The sequence below is a fragment of the Euprymna scolopes genome, chromosome 1, assembly GCF_053919585.1.
Source record: "Euprymna scolopes isolate OS-2025 chromosome 1, ASM5391958v1, whole genome shotgun sequence".
NCBI lineage: Eukaryota > Metazoa > Mollusca > Cephalopoda > Sepiida > Sepiolidae > Euprymna > Euprymna scolopes.
This window is the reverse complement of record NC_136482.1, coordinates 8181514-8202956: the sequence shown is the minus strand read 5'-3', so window position 1 is coordinate 8202956 and position 21443 is coordinate 8181514. Positions and strand designations below refer to the sequence as shown.

The 21443-nt window shown below is 33.4% G+C and overlaps 1 protein-coding gene across 2 annotated transcripts in view; it reads right to left on the bottom strand.

Annotated features, from left to right (window-relative positions):
* LOC145277073 (A disintegrin and metalloproteinase with thrombospondin motifs 9-like) overlaps positions 1 to 21443 on the bottom strand; it is a 314902-nt gene that overhangs the window by 47521 nt on the left and 245938 nt on the right. For both annotated transcript variants that reach the window (XM_080128762.1, XM_080128775.1), the window contains 5 exons: positions 19979 to 20143; positions 19301 to 19468; positions 14472 to 14690; positions 11487 to 11657; positions 5370 to 5567 (listed from right to left, as the gene is read on the bottom strand). In XM_080128762.1, the coding sequence (XP_079984888.1) occupies positions 5370 to 5567; positions 11487 to 11657; positions 14472 to 14690; positions 19301 to 19468; positions 19979 to 20143 (921 nt within the window). The remainder of the gene's footprint in view (positions 1 to 5369; positions 5568 to 11486; positions 11658 to 14471; positions 14691 to 19300; positions 19469 to 19978; positions 20144 to 21443) is intronic.

Sequence of the window (21443 nt, the reverse complement as noted above, 5' to 3'; positions counted from 1 at the left end):
TCCCATTAGTCTCCTCCCTCTCTTCAATAAAATCCGAGTTGTTAATCAATCAAGCACTAGTCCACCACCTCTTTTTGACCGACAGTATGCATTTAAGCAAGCCCATTCTACTGCAAATATCCTAACTATTCTCTAAACGTATATAGCATGCACTGGATCAGCCAGGGGAGGTTATATCAGTTACTCTTCATGTATTTAAGGCCTTTGACAGAGTCTGGCATGTTGTTCTCATAAAAATCAAACCATATAGTATTATTAGATGAATACTTAACAACCAAATCCTTAAATAAGAGAAGGATCCAGATTATCCTCAATGGTTGTACATCAAAAAATGATATAAATGCAGGTGTGCCACAAGTGTTGTTCCTTTGACATTTATTATTCCTGATATTCATAAATGACATCCCTGATAAAATTGTATCCGAGATGGATATATTTGCTGATGACACCACACTATAACAAACAAAGGGAAAATGAATAAACACAGATCTAAGGACATGGCTGAAACATTAAAGATGTCCAGTCTGTAGCGGAAAGGGGATATAAATGAATAACATGCAATGCTGCCAAGACTACAATTCTTTCCTTTAATAATTACAAGAAACCTATGCCACTAATAGCCAAAGCTAATAATACGATACCTGAAAGATCTTCAAACTCCTCAGCTTCACATTCAGAGGCAACCTCAATTGAAATTGAGGGCATTGCCAAGGCTGCTGCAAGAAAGGTGGGCTCTCTCTACTATGCTAGAAAATTACTCACACCTGAGAGTATCCTGTACCTCTACAAGGCTACCATTTGCCCTTGCATGGAGTATTTTTGCCACGTCTGGGCTGGTGCATCTGTCACTAGTGTCTCACTCTTAGTGTTCAAAAAAGAGTCACCAACCTAATAGGTTCCACACTTTCAATCAAAGTCTACCCCATCACCAAAATTTTGCATCCCTGTGTCTGTTTTACAAGTATTTTAATGGAATGTGCTCCAAAAACACTCCAAGCACTTATGCCCCCTTGACATAATACCCCCCCCCCCGATAAACCTGACAAGCAGCAAAATCCCACCTCTAAACTGTAGAGATACCTAAATGCCGTAAAGGCTTCTATTCAAATAGATTCTTCTCTCGAATTCTCTCCCAGGTTCCTGCTTCCCTGACTGTACTTACATGCAAAAAGTTGAAGTGTAATTTGAATAGACATCTCGTTGCCTAACTCCCTACATAGTATCCCTGTAAATTTGGTTCCAAATAGTACTCCCTTACGTAAAAGGTGCACCATGTATTGTCTGGGAGGAAAAAAAAAAAATTGAAGATGAGGGGAAAAGAAAGCCTTTAAATCTAACAAATAAGAGTAAAATATTTCTACTAATATAAATTTGTACTTCAACAGCTATAATATTGCAACATTAGAAAATCTAACAAAAAAGTAAATTTCGATACTTTTTTTTTTTTTTTTTTTTTTTACATAGGCATCACCACTTATCAAAGCCAAGAGGCCGCTCGAGGATAAGGGTTAAAGAGTGTACAGTAGAAATTGGACAATATAGTAATTGTTAGTAATGGAAATTCGGTAAATTTGTTAACATATGGAACGGCTCATCAAAAACTTGTTTGCGTTAGACTTGAAGACAACCATATCATAGTCAGCTGGAAAGCAGGAAAACGGAAGACAATTCCATAGGCGTGCAGTTCTAAGAAAGAAGCTTTGTTCATGGAATCTACGTTTAGGTTTAGGCACAGATAAAGAGTGTGGGTAATTATTGATAGTGTTTTCTGCTAGATGGGTGTTTCTTGTGAAAGTTTGGTGAAGAGGACCATTGATTGGAGCTCAGTCGAGCACCTGCCATGAAAATAACGATAAAGCAGAGACAAACTCGCAACATCTCTTCTGTGAGAAAGAGGTTGCAGGGAAGAGAAAAGTACATCCCCTACAAGGCTACGAAGTCTATTTTAAACCCTATCAAGGCAGGATAAGTCCTTTCTAGCAGCTCCTACCCAGATGTGGCAACAGTATTCCACCCTTGGACGTACCTGGCATCATATATAGATAGAGAATTGCATCAGCAGTGAGATATCTACTGGATCGATAGAAGGATTTCACCATTTTTCCAGCGGCCTTGGCAATGGATTTAATGTATGTGTTCCATTTCAGATCAGGAGTAAAGGTCAAGCCCAGAAGCTTGTCAAAATATGAGGCCCCCCCCAAGACGCAAGCCATTCATTTCAATTGATGCCAGATAGGGATCAGAGCGTTGATGTAAAGATAAAAGCTTGGTTTTAGATGCATTAAAAGTAACAAGCCACCTCTTTCCCCATTGTACCACTTGCTCAAGATCAGAGGAGAGAGAATCGGAGAGAACTTGGTCGTTTATGGTTTTAGATGTGCTACCATAGATAGTGTCATCAGCATAGATGTCTGAATAATGTAAGGATGTGATTTGGAAGATCAGTAATGTAGATCATGAGAGAGTTGGGCCCAGGATGGACCCCCGAGGGACTCCAGCATTAATACTGTGAGCTTCTGACTTCTGTCCATCAACTACTCTTATGAGCCTATCAGAGAGAAATGATTTAATAATGAAGACATTTCCAACTATACCATATCTGGAAATCTTGTGTAGTAAACCTTTATGCTATACTCTCTCAAAGGCCTTTGATATGTCAAGAGCAATTGCTCTAGAAAGATTGCTTCCGTCGAGCGATTTGCTAATCCTATGCAATATAACTAAGCACATCTGCTGTATATATAGCAGAACGGAAACCATATTGTGTGTTACTAAGGTTATTTTTGCTGAGATGGTTGATTACTTCTCTATTTAACATGGATTCCAGCAACTTACTCATGACACACAGGAGACTTATTGGCCTGTACTTAGAGGGAGAGGAGTGATCACCTGAATTCTTAAATACATGGCATACTGATGAGATTTTCCAGGGTGATGGGAAGCAATTCTCCTTAAGACAACGTTGAAACAGTTTTGTAAGGATGGGCACTAGTTCTGGTTGAAGTCTTTTGAGTACTATAATTGGAATACTGTCAGAGCCGGTTGCTTTACTGGGATAAAGGATTTTGATTAGCTTGGCAACATCACGTACAGATATTTGTATATCACATAGCGTGTTTTCTGATACAGGAGGAAATATTGGGGGTTGGCGGCCTTGGTCGCAAAGGGTAGAACTAGCTGCAAAGTTCTTGGCAAACAGTTTTGCTTTGTCTGATGCTGACGAGATTACCTCAGATCCATTTATGATAGAACACGCGTTTCTGTTCAGGATTCTGTTTGCTATTTGCCAAAACTGGTGGGTACCAAGCTGCTGCTCAGCTACTTTGGACTTGATGGACTGAGCATACAACTCTCTTGTGTTCTTTATTACTTTTTTACAGTGGTTACTGGCAGTCTTGAAAGTCTCAGTACATCTATTACGTTGGAAGTAATGGAAAAAGTGATTTCTGTGTGCAATGGCAGCAGCATGTTCTGTAGAGAACCACGGCTGGCTGTTAGTTTTTTGCAGGAATTTTTTCGAGGGTATGAAACGGTCTATGCCTACAATTAATCATTCCGTCAGATCTAATACTATAGAGGACACATCCTTTTTAAACATGGAACGCAGAGATAGATCTGATATAAACGTATGGAAGCTATCCTAGTCAGCCATAGAGTATCGATATACTGTATGATGGAGATTACATCTGAGAACATTACATTTCATTTTTATCTTAACTGATACTTCTATAGAATTTGAAGCAAACTTTTTTGTTTGAAAATAATGTTAAAAACGGTTTTTCTCACATAAGGTTAAATTAAGCAGAGAAATGGTAAATTCCATTAGAAGTTATAAATTGGAGTTGACATTTTGGATACCGTTTGTGACTAATTGCGTCCTGTGTGACAGAAAACCTTGAGAGTTACTTCTTCTGGAGAGTTTGGTGTCAAAGTAAACAAACACTTTTGAAGCTTCTGCATTAGAAGGAAGAAGATACCTGTAAATTATGATAAAGATTACTGTAAAAAATGAAACAAAAGACCAGAGCAGATGATGGAGTTGTTTTTTTTTTTTAATTGCTTCTATTACCTCAGTCAGAAGAAAAAGAAAAGCACATCAATATGTTTACTACTGTCACTATTGTTAAACGACCACTACATTTCAATAAGAAAGAGGAATAGTGCATTCTGTCCACAAGGAGAATCTAAGAGCACTGGGTTTGGCATGTTTTGACAATTCAGCGGTGGTATGATTCCGCATCAAATTAGCACTTTGTTGTTATAGTCAAAGTTTTTTTATATTTTTTAAAGTTAATTCAGTAAGCAAAGATATGTTCTGAATAAAATTGAAATAAAATTTTTAAAAATTTGATTTAAAAAACAAAAAAAGAACTTAAAAATAACCTTGTTTATTTAAAACAAAAAAACAACACCCAGTCGTCAAGAGTCAAGTTAGATTTTCATATTTTCTTAATTAAACAAAAAAAACCCCAAAAACAAAAAACTTAATATTTTCAAATTTTTAATCTTTAAAAAATAAAATTAAAAATAGTTGTGCAAAAACGTTTTTCCTTAAAAACGATTAAATTGATATAAACATTAAAAAGTTTGAACTGTGTTTATTTTAAACAACACAAAAACAAACATTCAGTCGTCAACAAGGAGATTATATTTATATATATATATATATATATATATATATATATATTTATTTATTTTAAAAACTTAACGTACTTACACACTTGTATTGCTGTGCTGAAACAATAACATTTAGAAAGCCATGCTTAAAATGCGTAAGGGAGAATGTATTCAAAAGAAAATTTATTTTATTTTCATACTTATGCATAATACGGATCATGCTATTTTTAAAAAGTAGGCTTTTCAAGTTAAATTCAATTTTTACAGTATCTTTTGTTTATGAAATTGTTAGGTGAAAGTACAGAATACTTACAAAACACCCACCCCATGTTAAGAATAGGTTTCTAAATAATGTTACTGTTTCAGCACAGTTCATATTTTGCATAAATACCATTCTTCATTTAAGTCTTTGATAAAAATATAAAAAAAAAGGAAAAAAGTTATATGATGCTAATGTATTAGAAAGGTAGCAAATCGAAAGACAAATTTGAGGCGTCTGATTGAAATATTCAGTTTTATCTAATTACACAACCGTTTCATTATTTCATTTTAGTTTTATTCAGTTTATTGATTAGTGTGCTGATTTCTTATTTCGTTTGTTTCATTCAGTTTCTGTTTTTACTGAAAACTTGAACTCAGCTGGCCACTTTGTTTCTAGGCCGAAACTTAGAAACTTGTAAAACCTGAGCTATATTGTTTAAAATAATTTTTTTTTTTGAAATATTAAAAACTGTGAAGACACAATTACTTACCCCACTCCATTCACCTGCTCTCCAATTCGAAGTGTTGTGCGGACTACTTGCCAACACAGCTACACATTCTTGTAGTCTGCAGACCTGGACAGAAACAGGCTTTAAATCTTTAAAACATTTTTCCTCTTCAACTTGACGATCCAAATGCACACAGCCAACCATGCGCGTCTGGGTACCATCTCCACACGTCACAGTACACTATGAAAAACAAAATGGATAAAATAAAACAATTATTTAAAAAAAAAAAAAAAAAAAAAAAATCTAAAAAAAGATTTGCTAAAAGACGGGTTTTTCATTTAAATGTTTGTCTGTTAAAATGTTTTTGATTCATAAGGAGGGTATGACCACAAGAATTTGGATGATCTCATAACTACACGTTAGGAAGCCTCTGACCTTATAAAAATATTGAATTTTGGATTTAAGTCATGACTGCATTGATTCTTTGCCGATTTGATTTACTGCCGCCATCTTTGTTCAACATAATGGCTCAACACTTAACAGGTTATGCGCCCAGCCATCGACTTTGCTTTGGCAGATCGGAATCAAAATTCAAATTGTGGCAAGTGAAATTTCTGAGGTATTTAAGGATACAAAAACTGCACAAAGTTATTCAATCTCCACCAGAAAATTCTAACGACCTCAAATTTATCAAGAAAAAAAAAAAAAAAATGCACCCGTTTTCGCAGAACTGATTCAATGCTTAGACGACAGAAGTCTGTCTCTGATGATAAGAGATACCTTGGATGATGGACATATTTTCTTAATATATTCAACACTATCAATAAAAAATCATGTGTATGCATTTAAACTATTGAATTAAACGTGTCATGGCTTCCTCTGAACGTACACGTTCTGTATATGTTTGTATAAAGTATTGTGTATTTGTATCTATATATCTATCAAATAAATATAAATGCGTCTGCAAATCATATCAATTGGACTGTTATTTTTCGTCGATTCGTACGTTGAGTTATTTGGAAAATTATGTGTGAATTTGTCAACAATATGTGCGAGTCTAAAACAAACTTTTTATTAAAAAAAACAAAACAAAACCCAAGCGTCTGTAAATCATATCAATTGGACTGTTGTTTTTCGTCGATTCGTATGTTGAGTTATTTAGAAAATTATGTGTGAATTTGTCATCAACATCATGTACTAGGAAGGAGAAAAAATATCAGGATGGAAAAGGGACAAAAATGGTCCAGCCGCTGATCACTTACTATGTATGACTTTTGGAATGTTCCTTCGTGTGTATTTTACATGTATGTGTGTGTGCATAGGCATATGTATGTATGTGTGTATTTGTGTGCCTCTACGTGATTATGGCTGCATGTGTGCGCACATGCATACGTATGTTGGCGTACATCTGTATGTACGCATGTGTTTATTGTCATGTGTATGTGGGGTAGAGAATGCTTTCATAAGCCGTGGTGAAGGCAACCCCACTAGAAGCAAATCTTAGATTTAAAAAACAAAAGGGAGACCAGTACCCGCATTAATCTGGTCTGCAGTTTGACTGGCTATCTTGCTCTTGCTTGTTGCTGGATGTCAACATTTTGAACTGAGAGAGAGATTTAGCTGTCGTACAAAGCTAAAACTCTGTAACATCATCTGTGTATAGATACTCCCTCAGCCATGGAAAAGTTGTAACGCATGTAGGCCTGAAATGCTGGAAGCATGTAATAATTGATCTGCCATCATTATATGTATATATGTATGTATAGGTGTATGTATGTTCATGTACAGGTGTATGTATATGTGTGTATATCCATGTGTATATGCATATCCGTACATATATTGTTTGTATGTATGTGTGTATGTGCATATATGCATGTGTATGTGTGCATGCGCATATATACATGCATGTGTGTGCATGCGCATATATGCATGCGCGTGTGTGTATGTGCATATATGCATGTGTGTGTATGTGCATATATGCATGCGTGTGTGTGTGTGCATATATGCATGCGTGTGTGTGTGTGCATATATGCATGCGTGTGTGTATGTATGTGCATATATGCATGCGTGTGTGTGCATATATGCATGCGTGTATATGTGTGTGTATGTATGCATGTGTGTGTGTATGTATGTGCATGTTTGTGTATGAGTGCATATTCATGTATGTGTATGTAGGTAAGTATATATATATATATATATGTATGTGTGTGTGTGTGTACATATGTGTATATGTATGTATTTGTACATGTGTGTGTATTTATATGTATGTACATGTGTATGTATGCCTGTGTGTATGTGTGTGTATGTATGTGCATTATGCATTGTGTATGTATATATGTATGCCATTGACCGTCTTGTATATATATATGTATGTGTATTATGTTTGTGTATGTATGTTTGCATATATGTGTGTGTATATATATATATATGTATGCGTGCATGTATATATATGTATGCGTGCATGTATATATATGTATGTATACTAGTGACCATCTTCAGTGTCAGGTCTGTTGGAGCATGTGAATTTTGCCGGCAGGACTAAAGTCATTTTCGGCTCACGGACTTTCAGTGCCTGGGGGAGTGGCACTCGTCTGACAAGACGTTGCAATCATCATATTTATCAAAGTGAAATTATGTGTGTGTGTGTGTGTGTACATTTCCCTACCAAACTACTGTCAATTTTCAGTCTACAGACTCAAGATTTGATATAAAGGGTATTGAGATCTGGGAAAATCTTTTTCATTGATTTTCAGCCAAAAATTTGGCTGTCAAGGGGGGGGTCAAAGTTCAACGATTTGACCTTTGAAAAAACTACCAAACTCCTCCGCCAATTTTGGGTCTAAACACTTGAAATTTTAGATGTAGGTTACCTGAACACGAGTCAAACTTTAATATATGTATATATAGATAAAATTATGAACAGTACTTAAGGCCCGAGTAAAACTGGGCTGAACTGCTAATATATTAAAAAAAAGGAATCTTAGACAATTGGATTAAAAAATGGCCTCTTTTTACACACACATTATACCAATATATTCATATTTTTTTGTCTGACCAATGCAAATAAAGATAAATCCCCCCCCCCAAAAAAAAGTGGGGAAAAGGGGGGGGGGAATAGATATTTTATTTATTTTTAGAAAATTTTATTTTTACACTATTAAATCAAATCGAGTCCGAAAGGACTTTTTCATTATATCAGAAAAGGTGGGGGAATGTTTTTGATTTATAATGAGGGTATGACCATAAGAATTTGGATGATCTTATTCATAATTATGTCTTAGGACAATCAACCAATGAAAAGCTTCCAACCTCATTATAAAAATATCGAATTTTGGATTCAAGTCAGTTTGCTATCAGTCTCCGTCTTGACAAGACTGACTCACTGCTGATCCAGACTGCATCGAGTCTTCACCGCCATCTTTGTTCTTGAGAATTACTCAACATTCGAGATCATGACTACATTGATTCTTTGCTGATTTGATTTTGTTCAACTTTAGAATTTAAAAAGGCATCCAACTGTGTTTTTTTAAAAAAAATTTTTTTATTACATTTTCACCCCAAACAAGGCACATTGCCACTTTGTTGTAGGGGTCTACTATTAGGGACACAAGTTACAGGGGTACTATGTGGAGAGTTGGGCAGCAAGACGTCGGTTCACGTTACACTTGGACTTCTGCATGTCAGTAGAGTTGGGGAAGCAGGAACCCGGAAGGGAATTCCAAAGTCTAGCTGTTCTGGGGAAGAAACTACTGGAGTAGAAGGCTCTCTTACATCTAGGGATCTCTACTGTGAAGGGGTGAGATTTTGCTGCTTGTTGGGTTTGTCGGGGGTATTTATGTTGAGGGGTACAAGTGCTTGCAGTTCGTCAGAGCATTCACCGTTAAAGTACTTGTAGAACAGGCAGTGAGACGATACATTTCGTCGATGGGACAGAGGCTGAAGCTTAGATGACAGTTTGGGACCTATCAGGTTGGCGACTCCCTTTTGAACCTTGTCTAGGAGTGAGACTAGTAACAGATGCACCGGCCCAAATATGACAATATTCCATACATGGGCGAATGGTGGCCTTATAGAGGTACAGGATACTTTCGGGCGTTACTTTCTAGCATGGTAGAGAGAACCTACTTTCTTCGCAGCGGTCCTGGCAATGCTCTCAATGTAATTCTTCCAACTCATGTTTCCTGTGAACGTTAGGCCGAGGAGTTTAAAAGATGAACTTTCAGATAAAGATTCCTTGGCCATTGCTATTAGTGGTAAAGAAGGTTTCTTGTAGTTATGGAAGGAAACAAGTTTAGTCTTGGCAGCATTGAATGTGACCATCCATTTTTGTCCCCATTCCACTACAGATTGGATGTCGTCCTCTAGTGTTTCTGCCATTTCTTTAGTTATGTGTTCATTTGTTTTCCTGTCATGTCTGTTATAGAGCGTGGTGTCATCAGCATATATACCCATCTCACAGACAATTTTATCAGGGAGGTCATTTATGAATATTAGGAATTATAGAGGTCCAAGGATAGACCCCTGAGGCACTCCCGCATTTATATCATATTGTTTAGATGTACGACCGTCGATGACAACCTGGATTTTTCTCTTATCTAAGAAGGATTTAATTATGTTAAGTATTCTTCCAGTGATACCGTATGATCTGATTTTCCTGAGAAAACCTTCATGCCATACCCTGTCAAAAGCCTTAGATATATCTAGAGCTACCGCTCTACCCTCCCCTGCTTTGTCAAGTGAATGGTATATACGCTCAGAGATTACAGTTAGGATATCTGTCAGAGAACGGGCTTGCCTAAATCCATATTGTTAGTCAGTCAGAAGTTTAGCATCTGTAAGGTGATGGACTAGAGCATGGTTAATTATGGACTCAAATATTTTGGCGAAAAGTGGGAGGAGGCTAATAGGGCGATAATTTACTGGGTCAGTTCTTTCGACAGAATTCTTGAAAACTGGTACCACAGAAGCAGTTTTTCAGCAGGCAGGAAAACAAGATTCATTAAGGCATTTGTTGTAAAGAGTATTAATTTTGTTGTAAATGGTATTAATTTTGTATAAAGAGGGGGTGAGGTTACAGTATGAAATCTGTATCCATGGCAGGCATAAAAAAAAATAGATACTTAATCGGTACAACATTGTGACTCTAAAAAGGCAAGTACTTAACTAGTATAATATTATTGCGTTAAATATTTCACATCACACTTTCATGTTTCTGCATTATTTTAGCATATTTTAAAGTGTGAAACGCACAAATAATTTTATTTTTAATTTTTTTTTAAATCAAGCAAAACAGGATTTCCTTTGACATCGGAATTTTTTCAAACCCCATATTCAAAGTCGTGTGGATTCCTGAAAGACGACAGAGATGAAGAGATCATATTCAACCTAAACAAGATAAAGTACTACTGAGATGTAAGGGGATACTTTGAATTAGAGACTATGTCTACAGGGACACTAAGTAGGGAGTTGAGTAGCAAGCTGTCTTTATTTTACACTTAAATCTCTGCATGTTAGTACAGTTGGGGAAGCAGGATTCAGGGAGGGAATTCCAAAATCCAGCAGTTCTTTGGGAGAAACTTGCAGAGTAAAAAATTCTCTGGCCTCAGGTGATCTCTGCAGTGAAAGCATTTTGTTGTTTGTCAGGTTAGTCGAGGGTATTTTAAGCTGTTTTAAACTTTATATCCCAAACAAAAGAATAGCGTTTGAAATGTTTTGATTCTTGACGAAAATTGCCTCTATATAAAAAAAATAAAAAATCTGTATAAATATTTTCGAATATTATATTTCCGGTTCATCCATGATGAAACAAATATATTCCAAAAATTACATAAGTAGTTTTTTTTTATATAAAGAAAATCATTTTTAAGCAATTCATGGAAATTCATAGGCATTACAACATAAATCTCCAAAGTTTGAATTATTGTTGAGTTATTTTCCTTTATTTTATTTTTTTTAATTATTTCAAAATGGTGAACAAGGCAGCCATTTTTCAGTTACTCATAAAATTTGATTTTCTTTTTAAAAAATAAAGTTACTTGATCAATTTACATGGTTTTTGGAATATGATATTTTCGTTTCATCATGTGTATGTATATTTTTCTTTGTTTTTTTTTTTTTAATATGGGAAAATTCTGGACAAGAACCAATGTTTTCACTGACTTTTCCCCATTGTCCAGTTTGCCAGATTCCGCATGGCTTTGATGCACATTTTTCGACTGAAGATGGTCTTGGAAGATGTTCGCATTCGGAATTGTCTCTTGTATGACCTTTGTAGTCTGTACAACGGACGTAACGCTGCCGCTCACCCTCGGCACCACAGACGGCCGAACACTGGAGAAAAAAATAAAAAAAATAAAAAATTGTTAATTTGAAAAATTTTTAAAAACCAAATATGTTATAAAATGTTCAATTAAATGATTAAAAAACTTTTCCTGAGACTTTCAGTAAGACACCTTTTTTAAAAGAATTTTTTTTAACTCTTCATTTTGCTGGTGGTATTGATCCCAACAGGTCAGCCTCTCATGCAGGGAGAAAAGCATATGTCCAGTGTTTGATGGTTGTTGATCTGAAATGTATTTGTGTTTGCATGGTGGGCGCAAATTATAATAGAAAAAGTTTGGTCACATCTTTTAGAAAACCAAATAATCTACTAAAACATTTTATTAAATGATTAAAATAATTTTTCCCCCTGAAACTTTTAGTATAAGAAAGCCATTTTTAACACGAGGAAGAGAGATCCCTCATGTTGAAAATCACTTTCAGTTTAAAAAACTTTAGTTGTTTTAATAAATTTCACGCTTTCATCAAAACTTGTCTTCTGACAGCTGATTGGATAATCACTTTGGCATCTTCTAGCTACTTACATAACCTGCCTGGTGTCAACAAAGTTGCCATAGAATGGCTCATAAACTGGATGAATACAAAAGATATTTAACATTTCTTAAATTGTAAAAAATAGCAACCCTATTTACTTCCTACCCCACAAGAGTAGAGTTAGACACACTGCCTGTTTCTAATGTGGGAGAAACCTGACTCCCCAAAGTGGGCACTCTGAATTGGGACAAAAATATAATTTTTTTCAGTCTAGAAGGATTTTCCATTAACCGAGAACTCAAAAGATGAAATAGTATTAGAACAGATACTATACTTTGTACCTAGACAAAAGGCCAGTAAATGCTTAATCTATCATCGTTACGATCAGTATGCTGAAATGCCAGTAACGATGTGCATCACCAGGTGTATCAGAAACTTTGTGAAAAATATTGAATAATTCGACCCCCTGTCTTTCCAAGCTTATAACTACTCGAAAAATGTAATTCAACCCCTACTTTTCTTTTTCAATTAAAGGAGCAAGGACCAAGGTTTCATTTAAAAAAAAAAAAAAAAAAAGGTTTTAAACTTCGGACTTTACAGGTAAATTTAAAGAAAACAAAACTTTTTGTTTTAAATTTGAATATATTATTTATTGATCTTTTATCTTCAATTTGTGATATATAAAACTTTGGTGAGTAAATTATTTACTTTTTAATAGACATTTCAAAATGGGGGGGGGGCGTGAATAAAAAAAACAAAAAAAAACGTTTGTTTAAAATATATTCGGTTTATTGGAAGGAGCATAAAATTTCACATTGACCCTTAAAATATCGTAAAAATAGAATCAATAGAAAAAATTGATAGATTTTTAAAGTTTAAAAATTGAAAAATATTGAACTCGTAAAATTCAATTAATTTCATTATTGTTTTTTAAAAAATAAAATATTTCTATTACTTTTTATACAACTTTAATAGTTTATTTTGGAAGTATAATCCATAAAGAAAATAAACAACTCACTTTTAAGAGAAATTACAAGTTTTTTTTTTTTAATATTTTATTCGCAGTTTCGTGTTAGGGGTGTCAAAAATTCCTACAAAAATTCTGATACATCTAGTGCATCACACTGAAAAACATACAAAATCTAACTTATAAGCTACATCTTCTCCCTCTCAGAATCTTGGCCACATCTTTTCGACCGTCGTTTCCATAAATGATAAAAAAAAAAAAAAAAAAAAAAAAACGGAAAAAGAAAAATCAAAGGGAAATAACTCGTAAGCAATATAAATTAAGAGTAACTTCCCTTTTTACAATTTGTTGAGACTGACAGGAATTAAAGGCAACACGTCCACTTTTTTTTTTTTTTTGCTAACGATTCATAATATAGAAGAGAGGACGGATGAAACAGCATTGTCGTTGCATATTAACATTATTTTCTAAGAACAAATTAGATTTGTATCAAATTTTTATTATCGATCCTGAATGCTCATTCTCACATTTAAATATAAAGTATATATAAATAAACTAAACCTATTTTTTTTAATCAACACTCCAGTGTCTTTGTCAAATATATAATAAATTAGGCATTCATGCAGTATAGCCAACACGGCAGAAATCAGGGTAAAAATAAAACAAATACTTTTTACCAAACACATAAAAATTTAATTTTTATTGATCTGCATAGTTTTAAAGGAGAGAAATTGTTCTCAATTTTTTTTCTATTTCGTTGATATATATATATAAGATAGTAAAAATCCAATGTAGTCGACATGTTTTTGTTGGCGTCTCATTCCTTAAAAAAATAGTTAATAAAACAAAAATAACTTGCCATTAACCCTAAGTCTGACTGGCAATCCGTCACAGACTTAGAATTAGTGATAGGACAAGTCTTTTTATGTTTTCTAAACCTGAACTTAGTGACCATCCCAAACAAAAACCACCATTATTTATATTTACTCGTGTAAGGCTAAGTAAAAGTGACAGTAACAGATCTTACAATCGCTTTCCACATTCTAAAATCATACAGATTGGTAGACAAATTTTCTTGCCTTTGGTAGAAGTTACTTTTTATGATTTGTTTTCGATTTCTGGAGGTATTACTGGTTCGTTATTTATTTGGGGGAGGGGGAGATAATGAAAAAGATATAATGAACATTAACTTATCTTGAATTTTCTCTATTGTTAATACATTTATTATTTCCCTATTGTTAATACATTTAACTGGTTTTGCAAACTCACTTTTTCCTGATTCAGACAATCAAGTCTGAGCTCAATGGATGACCCAGTGTGTCACATTCCTTTCTAGTACATTTATATAAGTGACGTTTACTGACCTCTGTCCATCTGCCATATCGCCATTTAAGAACGTCTTCCCTTGGAGTGGTTTCGGTGGGTGGTGGTGGACGAGCAGTCGTACACTCTGCTATTTTACAAGGTTCTATAACCATAGGTTTTAAGTCTGCACGGCAAGCCTCTTCAGGTGCTGAAATGCCTTGAATAGTACGGCAGCGGACGGACCGTTTTTTCCAACCAGCACCACAAGTCAATGAACACTAAAATTCAAAAATATAAAAGAAACATTTGTGTACTAAAAATGAATTTTCGATGGAATTAAAGAACATTTAAATAAAGGATTAAATAATAAATGAAGATCTAAATCAAAGAATCTGAAGTTTGAACGGATTAAAATGAAGTCATAAAAGTCAAATTTTAAATAAAATGAGATTCAAAATGGTTAAAAGAAATTCATATGGAATCAACTTATTTTCTTGCCATTTGTAACATACTTTATGCTAACCAGTAATACATTTTTTATCTTCTGATAAAGATCCATAGCTTGAGGATTAAAAAATTTTTTATCCATCAAATATTCATTGTAACTTATTTTCATCATCAATTTTCTTGTTTTTATATATATCTATAAAAGTGAACGTGTCTGTGTACATTTCCCTAAGCAATAACTGTCAATTTTTAGTCTATAGACTCGAAATTTGATATACAGGGTACTGAGATTTGAGAAAATCTATGATCGGTTTTCAGCCAGAAATTTGGCTGTTAAGGGGTCAAAGTACAACGATTTGACCTTTGAGAACTCTACCAAACTCCTCCGTCAATTTTGGGTCTAAAAACTTGAAATTTTAGATATAGGTTCCTTAGACATGGATCTAACTTAATAACTTGATTTGAGCCCAAAACAATAAATGTTAAGGGGTCAAAGTTAAAAAATTGACTGCTTTTTTTTTTTTTTTGCTCAGCATACACCTCCAAATACCCGGGCAACGCCGGGCACCTATGCTAGTATATATATATATATATATATATATATATATATATATATATATATACACACACACACACACACACACACAAGTGACTGTGTGTAAGGAATGGTCTACCAAATTCCTGTCAATTTTTGGTCTACACACTTGAAACTAGATATATAGAGGATTTGGACTTGTGGAACAAATTCGATTTGATTTAAAAACTCGGCAAAAATGGTTTTAAAAAAAATCAGCAAAATTAGTTGCTAAGGGAAGGCGTCAAAACTGAAAAAAATTGGAACTTGACATATGTAAATCAACAAAGTACCCTTCTACACATGCACAAATATACATTTATGTTAAACGTTATTTTTCAATTTTTTATATATGAATGTGGCTCAGAGGGTAACGAATAAGGCTGAAGAGCTATATATTTCAGTTTTGACTAGCTGATTATACGAAGTCATTGTTTTTAAAGTCACTAATATATATAAACAATAAATAAGTAAAAAATGTTATATACGTCCAAACAAATTAAAGGGCGACTTTCTAAGTAAATAAAAAAAGAAAAATGAGCTTCGAGGCAGAGCCAATATTAACCGTATTTATCGTTTGAAAAAAACGACAATAACAAATCTCTCTCTCTCTCTCTCTCTCTCTCTTTCTCTATATATACATATATATACTAGCAAAAGTCGCTGACTGGGTTCAAAAACAGCCTACAGAAAATGGACTCTGATTTATGAAAGTATGAGAGGTTATAAAAAGGAAGGGTTGTAAAGAGATAGCTTCGAATTTGGGGTATCAAAACCAAAGCAAAATATGATGAAAGTAAAACTAAAATAGATAAATCCCATAATTTATTATACCATACCTGTTCACACTGAAATACTTATAATATTCTGGGAATCTATATTAAAATACCTTGTTAAACTTTGTGACATATTTCCATTCTATGAAGGTCAGGTGCGAACGAACACCCCATAATTTTATTATACCATATTTCTTCAAACTGAAACAATTATCAAAGTATACTTACGCAGATAGATATGAAAAGTCTTTAAAGTTTGTGCCTATTTCCATTCTATGGAGGCTAGGCGCGAACGCAGACCCCACAATTTTATTATACCATCCCTATTTAAGTTAAAACATACTTAACAAAGTATTATTATGTACATCTATATCAAAAACACTTGTAAACGTTTTTTTTTTTTACTTTTTAAATTTTTTATTTCCATTCTTTGTGGACCAGGCACAAACGCAGACCCCACAATTTTTATGAACCACCGTTCTGCCAGATCAAACATACCCATTCCTGTGTCTCGATACATCTTCTATCATTATATGTAATCAATTTTTTAAAATAGTCAACCATATAGGAGCCTATCCGTGACCAGACACACACACATTCAGCTTTATATTATATATATATATATATATATATATATATATATATATATTTAGTAAGTTATAAAATATATATGGCGATAAAGCTACACAAAATATTCCACGTTTCATAAACAATGATATTTAAAATTTTAATGACAAAGTCTTTATTTTTTCTTGCCACATTCAAAAATGGTTCAATGTAACTTGTTTCATGCGCACACAACCGGGAATAACATTAACCAGAGTTTTTTGTTCATTTAGATCATTAGAATATTATCAGATTATTTTCAGAGAAAAATATGACCATTGTTTATTTATATGATGCTCTGCTGTTAAATGTTAACATTCATTGAGCTTTTACACTGAACAAATCTGGTAAATTTTCTTAAGATCATATATAAAAAATATAAGTTACCAGGCTTATGAAAAAAATTCCAAAATCTACTTTGTGAATATATCCGATGAACCAATGGCAAGAGAAAGCCAAATAATTTTAAAAAATCAGCTTAAGTAGAATTAGTTCTAGACACTACAATAAACTGCTTAGGACACTGTCCCACCCCTTCATGCTGATTTTTTTTTTTTTTTTTTTTTTTGTATTTCTCAACTAGAAATTACCCAAACCCCTTTCCTAGCCATCTTGAGTATAACACAAAACTGCATCCAGTGCTGAGGCCTTAATTTGGGGGCTTCGAGAAGTGCAGAGTTCTCTCCCTTAGTTTGCATTATTCCAAGTCATACTGCCCTGACTAGGCGTCATTTATAGCTCAAATAGAAACCAATTTCATTCATGAAAAATATACACCTACAAAACAAATTAACCTAGAAACCAATTGTATATAAAATATGTAAGATTTCAGCATATAATCAAATAATGGTTAATATGACATAAATTTTATATTATTTTGATAAAGGGATGCTCAATATCAGCATTCATATAAAGCAAAATAAAACGAAAATTTTTTTAAATTACATTTTTCAACAAAAGTTCAACAAGAAATATAATCTTGATTTCATGAAGTTCAAAATTTTTTTTTGTATTTAAAAAATTTTTTTTTGTGATTTTTCAGACTACTATTCTGATCATGGTACAGTAAAAATTCAATTGTAAAAGTGAGATTCTTCTGAAGGTTGAAGGTTCAATCCTCAGTGTAGGCGACCAAAAATATAATCATAAATTACTTAGGACCTCTAGCCAGTCATGGCTGACAGAATAAGAGCATGCTACCCCCATGAATTAAAAAGTTCCATTTAAAATTCTGTGCAGATTCCCGAGTTTAATAAGAAACACCTGAAAAACGTTGGAGGTTTGAAACATTGTGAAAATGATAGTCAAGATGAAACCAGTAGTCCAAAGAATCCAAATAAAAGGCATAACCAATCCTCATCTCAAAAAATCAGAAATGTAAGATTTTTCTTTTTCTTCAAAGCAAAATCAAAATTGAAAACCTTAAAAAATTGCTTGAAAAGGCGACTTAAAATTAAAGGATGTCGAAAATAAGGTCCATGAATCCAAACATTATCAAATGGCAAGAATCACTAAAAGGATTGGTTGCATAATCAAGTAAAAGTCAAAAATCCATAATATTGACTTAATGAATCTGAGAATCCAAAAGAAAAATTTAACTTATAAATCATGAAACATTGTCACAAAATTGAACTTCCATCGGCAAAAAAATAGTGCGGATACTTCAACTGCTATGAAATACAAATTATCAAGTAGAACATCAAAAACAAATCTCTTTCTTGCCATTTTGCCCCAGATATAACACCATTACTCACTGGGTGCTTCGGTTTACTTTTAACAGAAATATTCTATTTTATTCATCATTTGCATTATACATGTATAAAAACACAAATCGGTCTTCATTATTAAGTATATAGTGATGAGGATATAGGTGGTGTTGCTTTAATATATTTTTCAGATTCTAGCATTTTTATTTTCAGTATAGTTTTTATTTTAATTACATAAACAGATGCGTGTTTAATGGCGAGTGAAAGATAAAGTGGATGCATCACATCCTTGATTTTTACTTTTAATAAATGAAAGGTTAAGCAATCGTTTCTTCTTTTCAAACACATTTTCTCATCACTTGTTGTCTTTTTATTATCTTTCGATCTCGGGATGCATCAATTTTTCCTTCGAGTGACCTTAACTCATCTGAAGAGGAATTGTCGATTTCATTCCAAATTTTGACTTTTTATAATGCATGAAATAATCAGATCAATGGTTTGGTTTTGTTTTATAGCATATCAACCCTTTTCAGGTTATTTAATGCTAAATCTAGACATTTTGGTAAGTTTTTATGCTTCAATGTTCAAATATTTATTCATAATATTTGGTTTGACCGTCTTGTTTATGAGGGAAAAATGATTGCTTTTTATTTTGAAAAAAATAATTGTTTTGCAAAAGGAAAAAAAAAAAAAGCAACATCAATGTTTAGTGTATTTTAGGTCAGGAAACCTGATCTAGTAACACATGACAAAATAGAGAGAAATATCGGAATACATACGCTTCCCCAAGCCCCATGGAACCAAGTGGGACATTCTGTTAAATTGCATTTCATGTAAGAAATCGGTTTGTTCTCATTGCTGCAGTGATCGTCTGCAAGTCGTTGATCGGCATCATTTTGACACCAGACATCACGATGTTTCTTTGCATGGCCACATGTCGCTGAGCACTAAAAAACAGAAAAAAAAATCCAACATTCAAAAACGTTTCTTATTTTTATATTCTTTTAATTTTCATTTGACACAAACGTAAAAAAAAATTTCTGATGACCTTTTTTGTTTAATGTTTTATTTCAGTTAAATGCAACCAATTCTACTGAAAGGAAGTAACTTGGTAGAATTGGTTGCATCTAACTAAAAACAGTTTTTTTTTATATAGGAATCTCTCCAGACAAAGCATGAAGCCACTTGATGTAAGGAGCTAAAAAAGAAAAAAAAATACTTTTAAGGCTAAAAACTTGCCAATGATTTAAGTGTTTCTGACAAGCCACCTAACCTCTCAAGAAAAAAAAAAGCTTGCAATAGACCAGTTTAAAATAAATGTACAGATTTTTTTTTTTAGATTTCTATAAAGAACACTATATGCAAACTTTGTTTTGATACAAAGAAAAACAAAATTTGTTTCTGGCCTTTGGGCTAGTTTCAGTCATGTGAAGGGAATAAAAATAATGTTCACTGACCCCTGTCCATTCTCCACTGGACCAACTGGCACATCTGTACTCATTACATAATCGACTAGTGATCCGATTTTGGATGCTGCACTCACTGTCAGCCAACTGTTTGTTCTCTTCATCGATGCATATCGCCATGCGATTCTGAATTCCTGTGCCACAAGTCTTACTACACTGAAATATAAAAACGGGGAAAAAATAGTCAAACATTTGTGTAAATTTATCGTATGAAGTACTTTGTTTGTTGATATTTTGAATGCTGATAAACGAATATCTCAACTTCTTTTACAAATGGAGAATATAGCATTAATACTAAATAATAATATTGTAACTACTTTTTTTTAGAGTAAGTAATACATTCCTAACAAATAAAGTGGATGCTATGAACAGGAATTGAATCCAAAACTTCCAGGGCTACAGTCTGTCCTTCTACCAACTGATTGACAAACATTATGAAAAGCATTGGAAATTATCTTAATACTCTCAAACAATTTACTTTGCGCTAAATTAGTCAAGATTATTATTGTCTGGTCATTCATACTTCATAAAAAAAAGTAGGGAATAATATCATCTGGTCAACATTTGTTTCTTATTTTAGTTAATTTTTTTTTTTTTTTCATAAAGGCAGCTTAAAACATTAACTCATTAATACCAATAATATTATGGGGTCTTTTCCTTTTTTATTACTGGTATTATTATTGGTATTAACTCATTAATACCAATAATATTATGGGGTCTTTTCCTTTTTTATTACTGGTATTATTATTGGTATTAACTCATTAATACCAATAATATTATGGGGTCTTTTCCTTTTTTATTACTGGTATTATTATTGGTATTAACTCATTAATACCAATAATATTATGGGGTCTTTTCCTTTTTTATTACTGGTATTATTATTGGTATTAACTCATTAATACCAATAATATTACGGGGTCTTTTCCTTTTTTATTACTGGTATTATTATTGGTATTAACTCATTAATACCAATAATATTATGGGGTCTTTGCGTTTGACAGTAATAAAAAAGGAAATGTGTTTTACTTTTTATTCATATCACTAATAAACTATCTAGACCCAAAAGTGTCTAGTATATAATAGACCTAACTAATTAGACCTAGGAACTTGAAATTTTGTAAGAATCATAAAATACAGATTGTTCTAAAAAGGGCATATTTATCTTTTTTCGATGAAAAAAAGGGGAAACAAATTGTTTAAATCTCATTAAAATGTGGACAACAACCATCAAGGGGAGGACATGGATGAACTTTCAGGCCCACAGGTGGTCGACCTTTAACAATGGAATCACAAGTGGCTAGCCATCTTGTATGACCTTGCTGTTATGATTTCAGATGTAGTGCAAGCCAATTGAAAAATCTGCACAACCGACCAGGGTAAACCCCATACCAGCAGCAATAACAACTCAGAGGTGATGATGGCTAAGTGATTAACAACATGGACTGACAACCTGGGT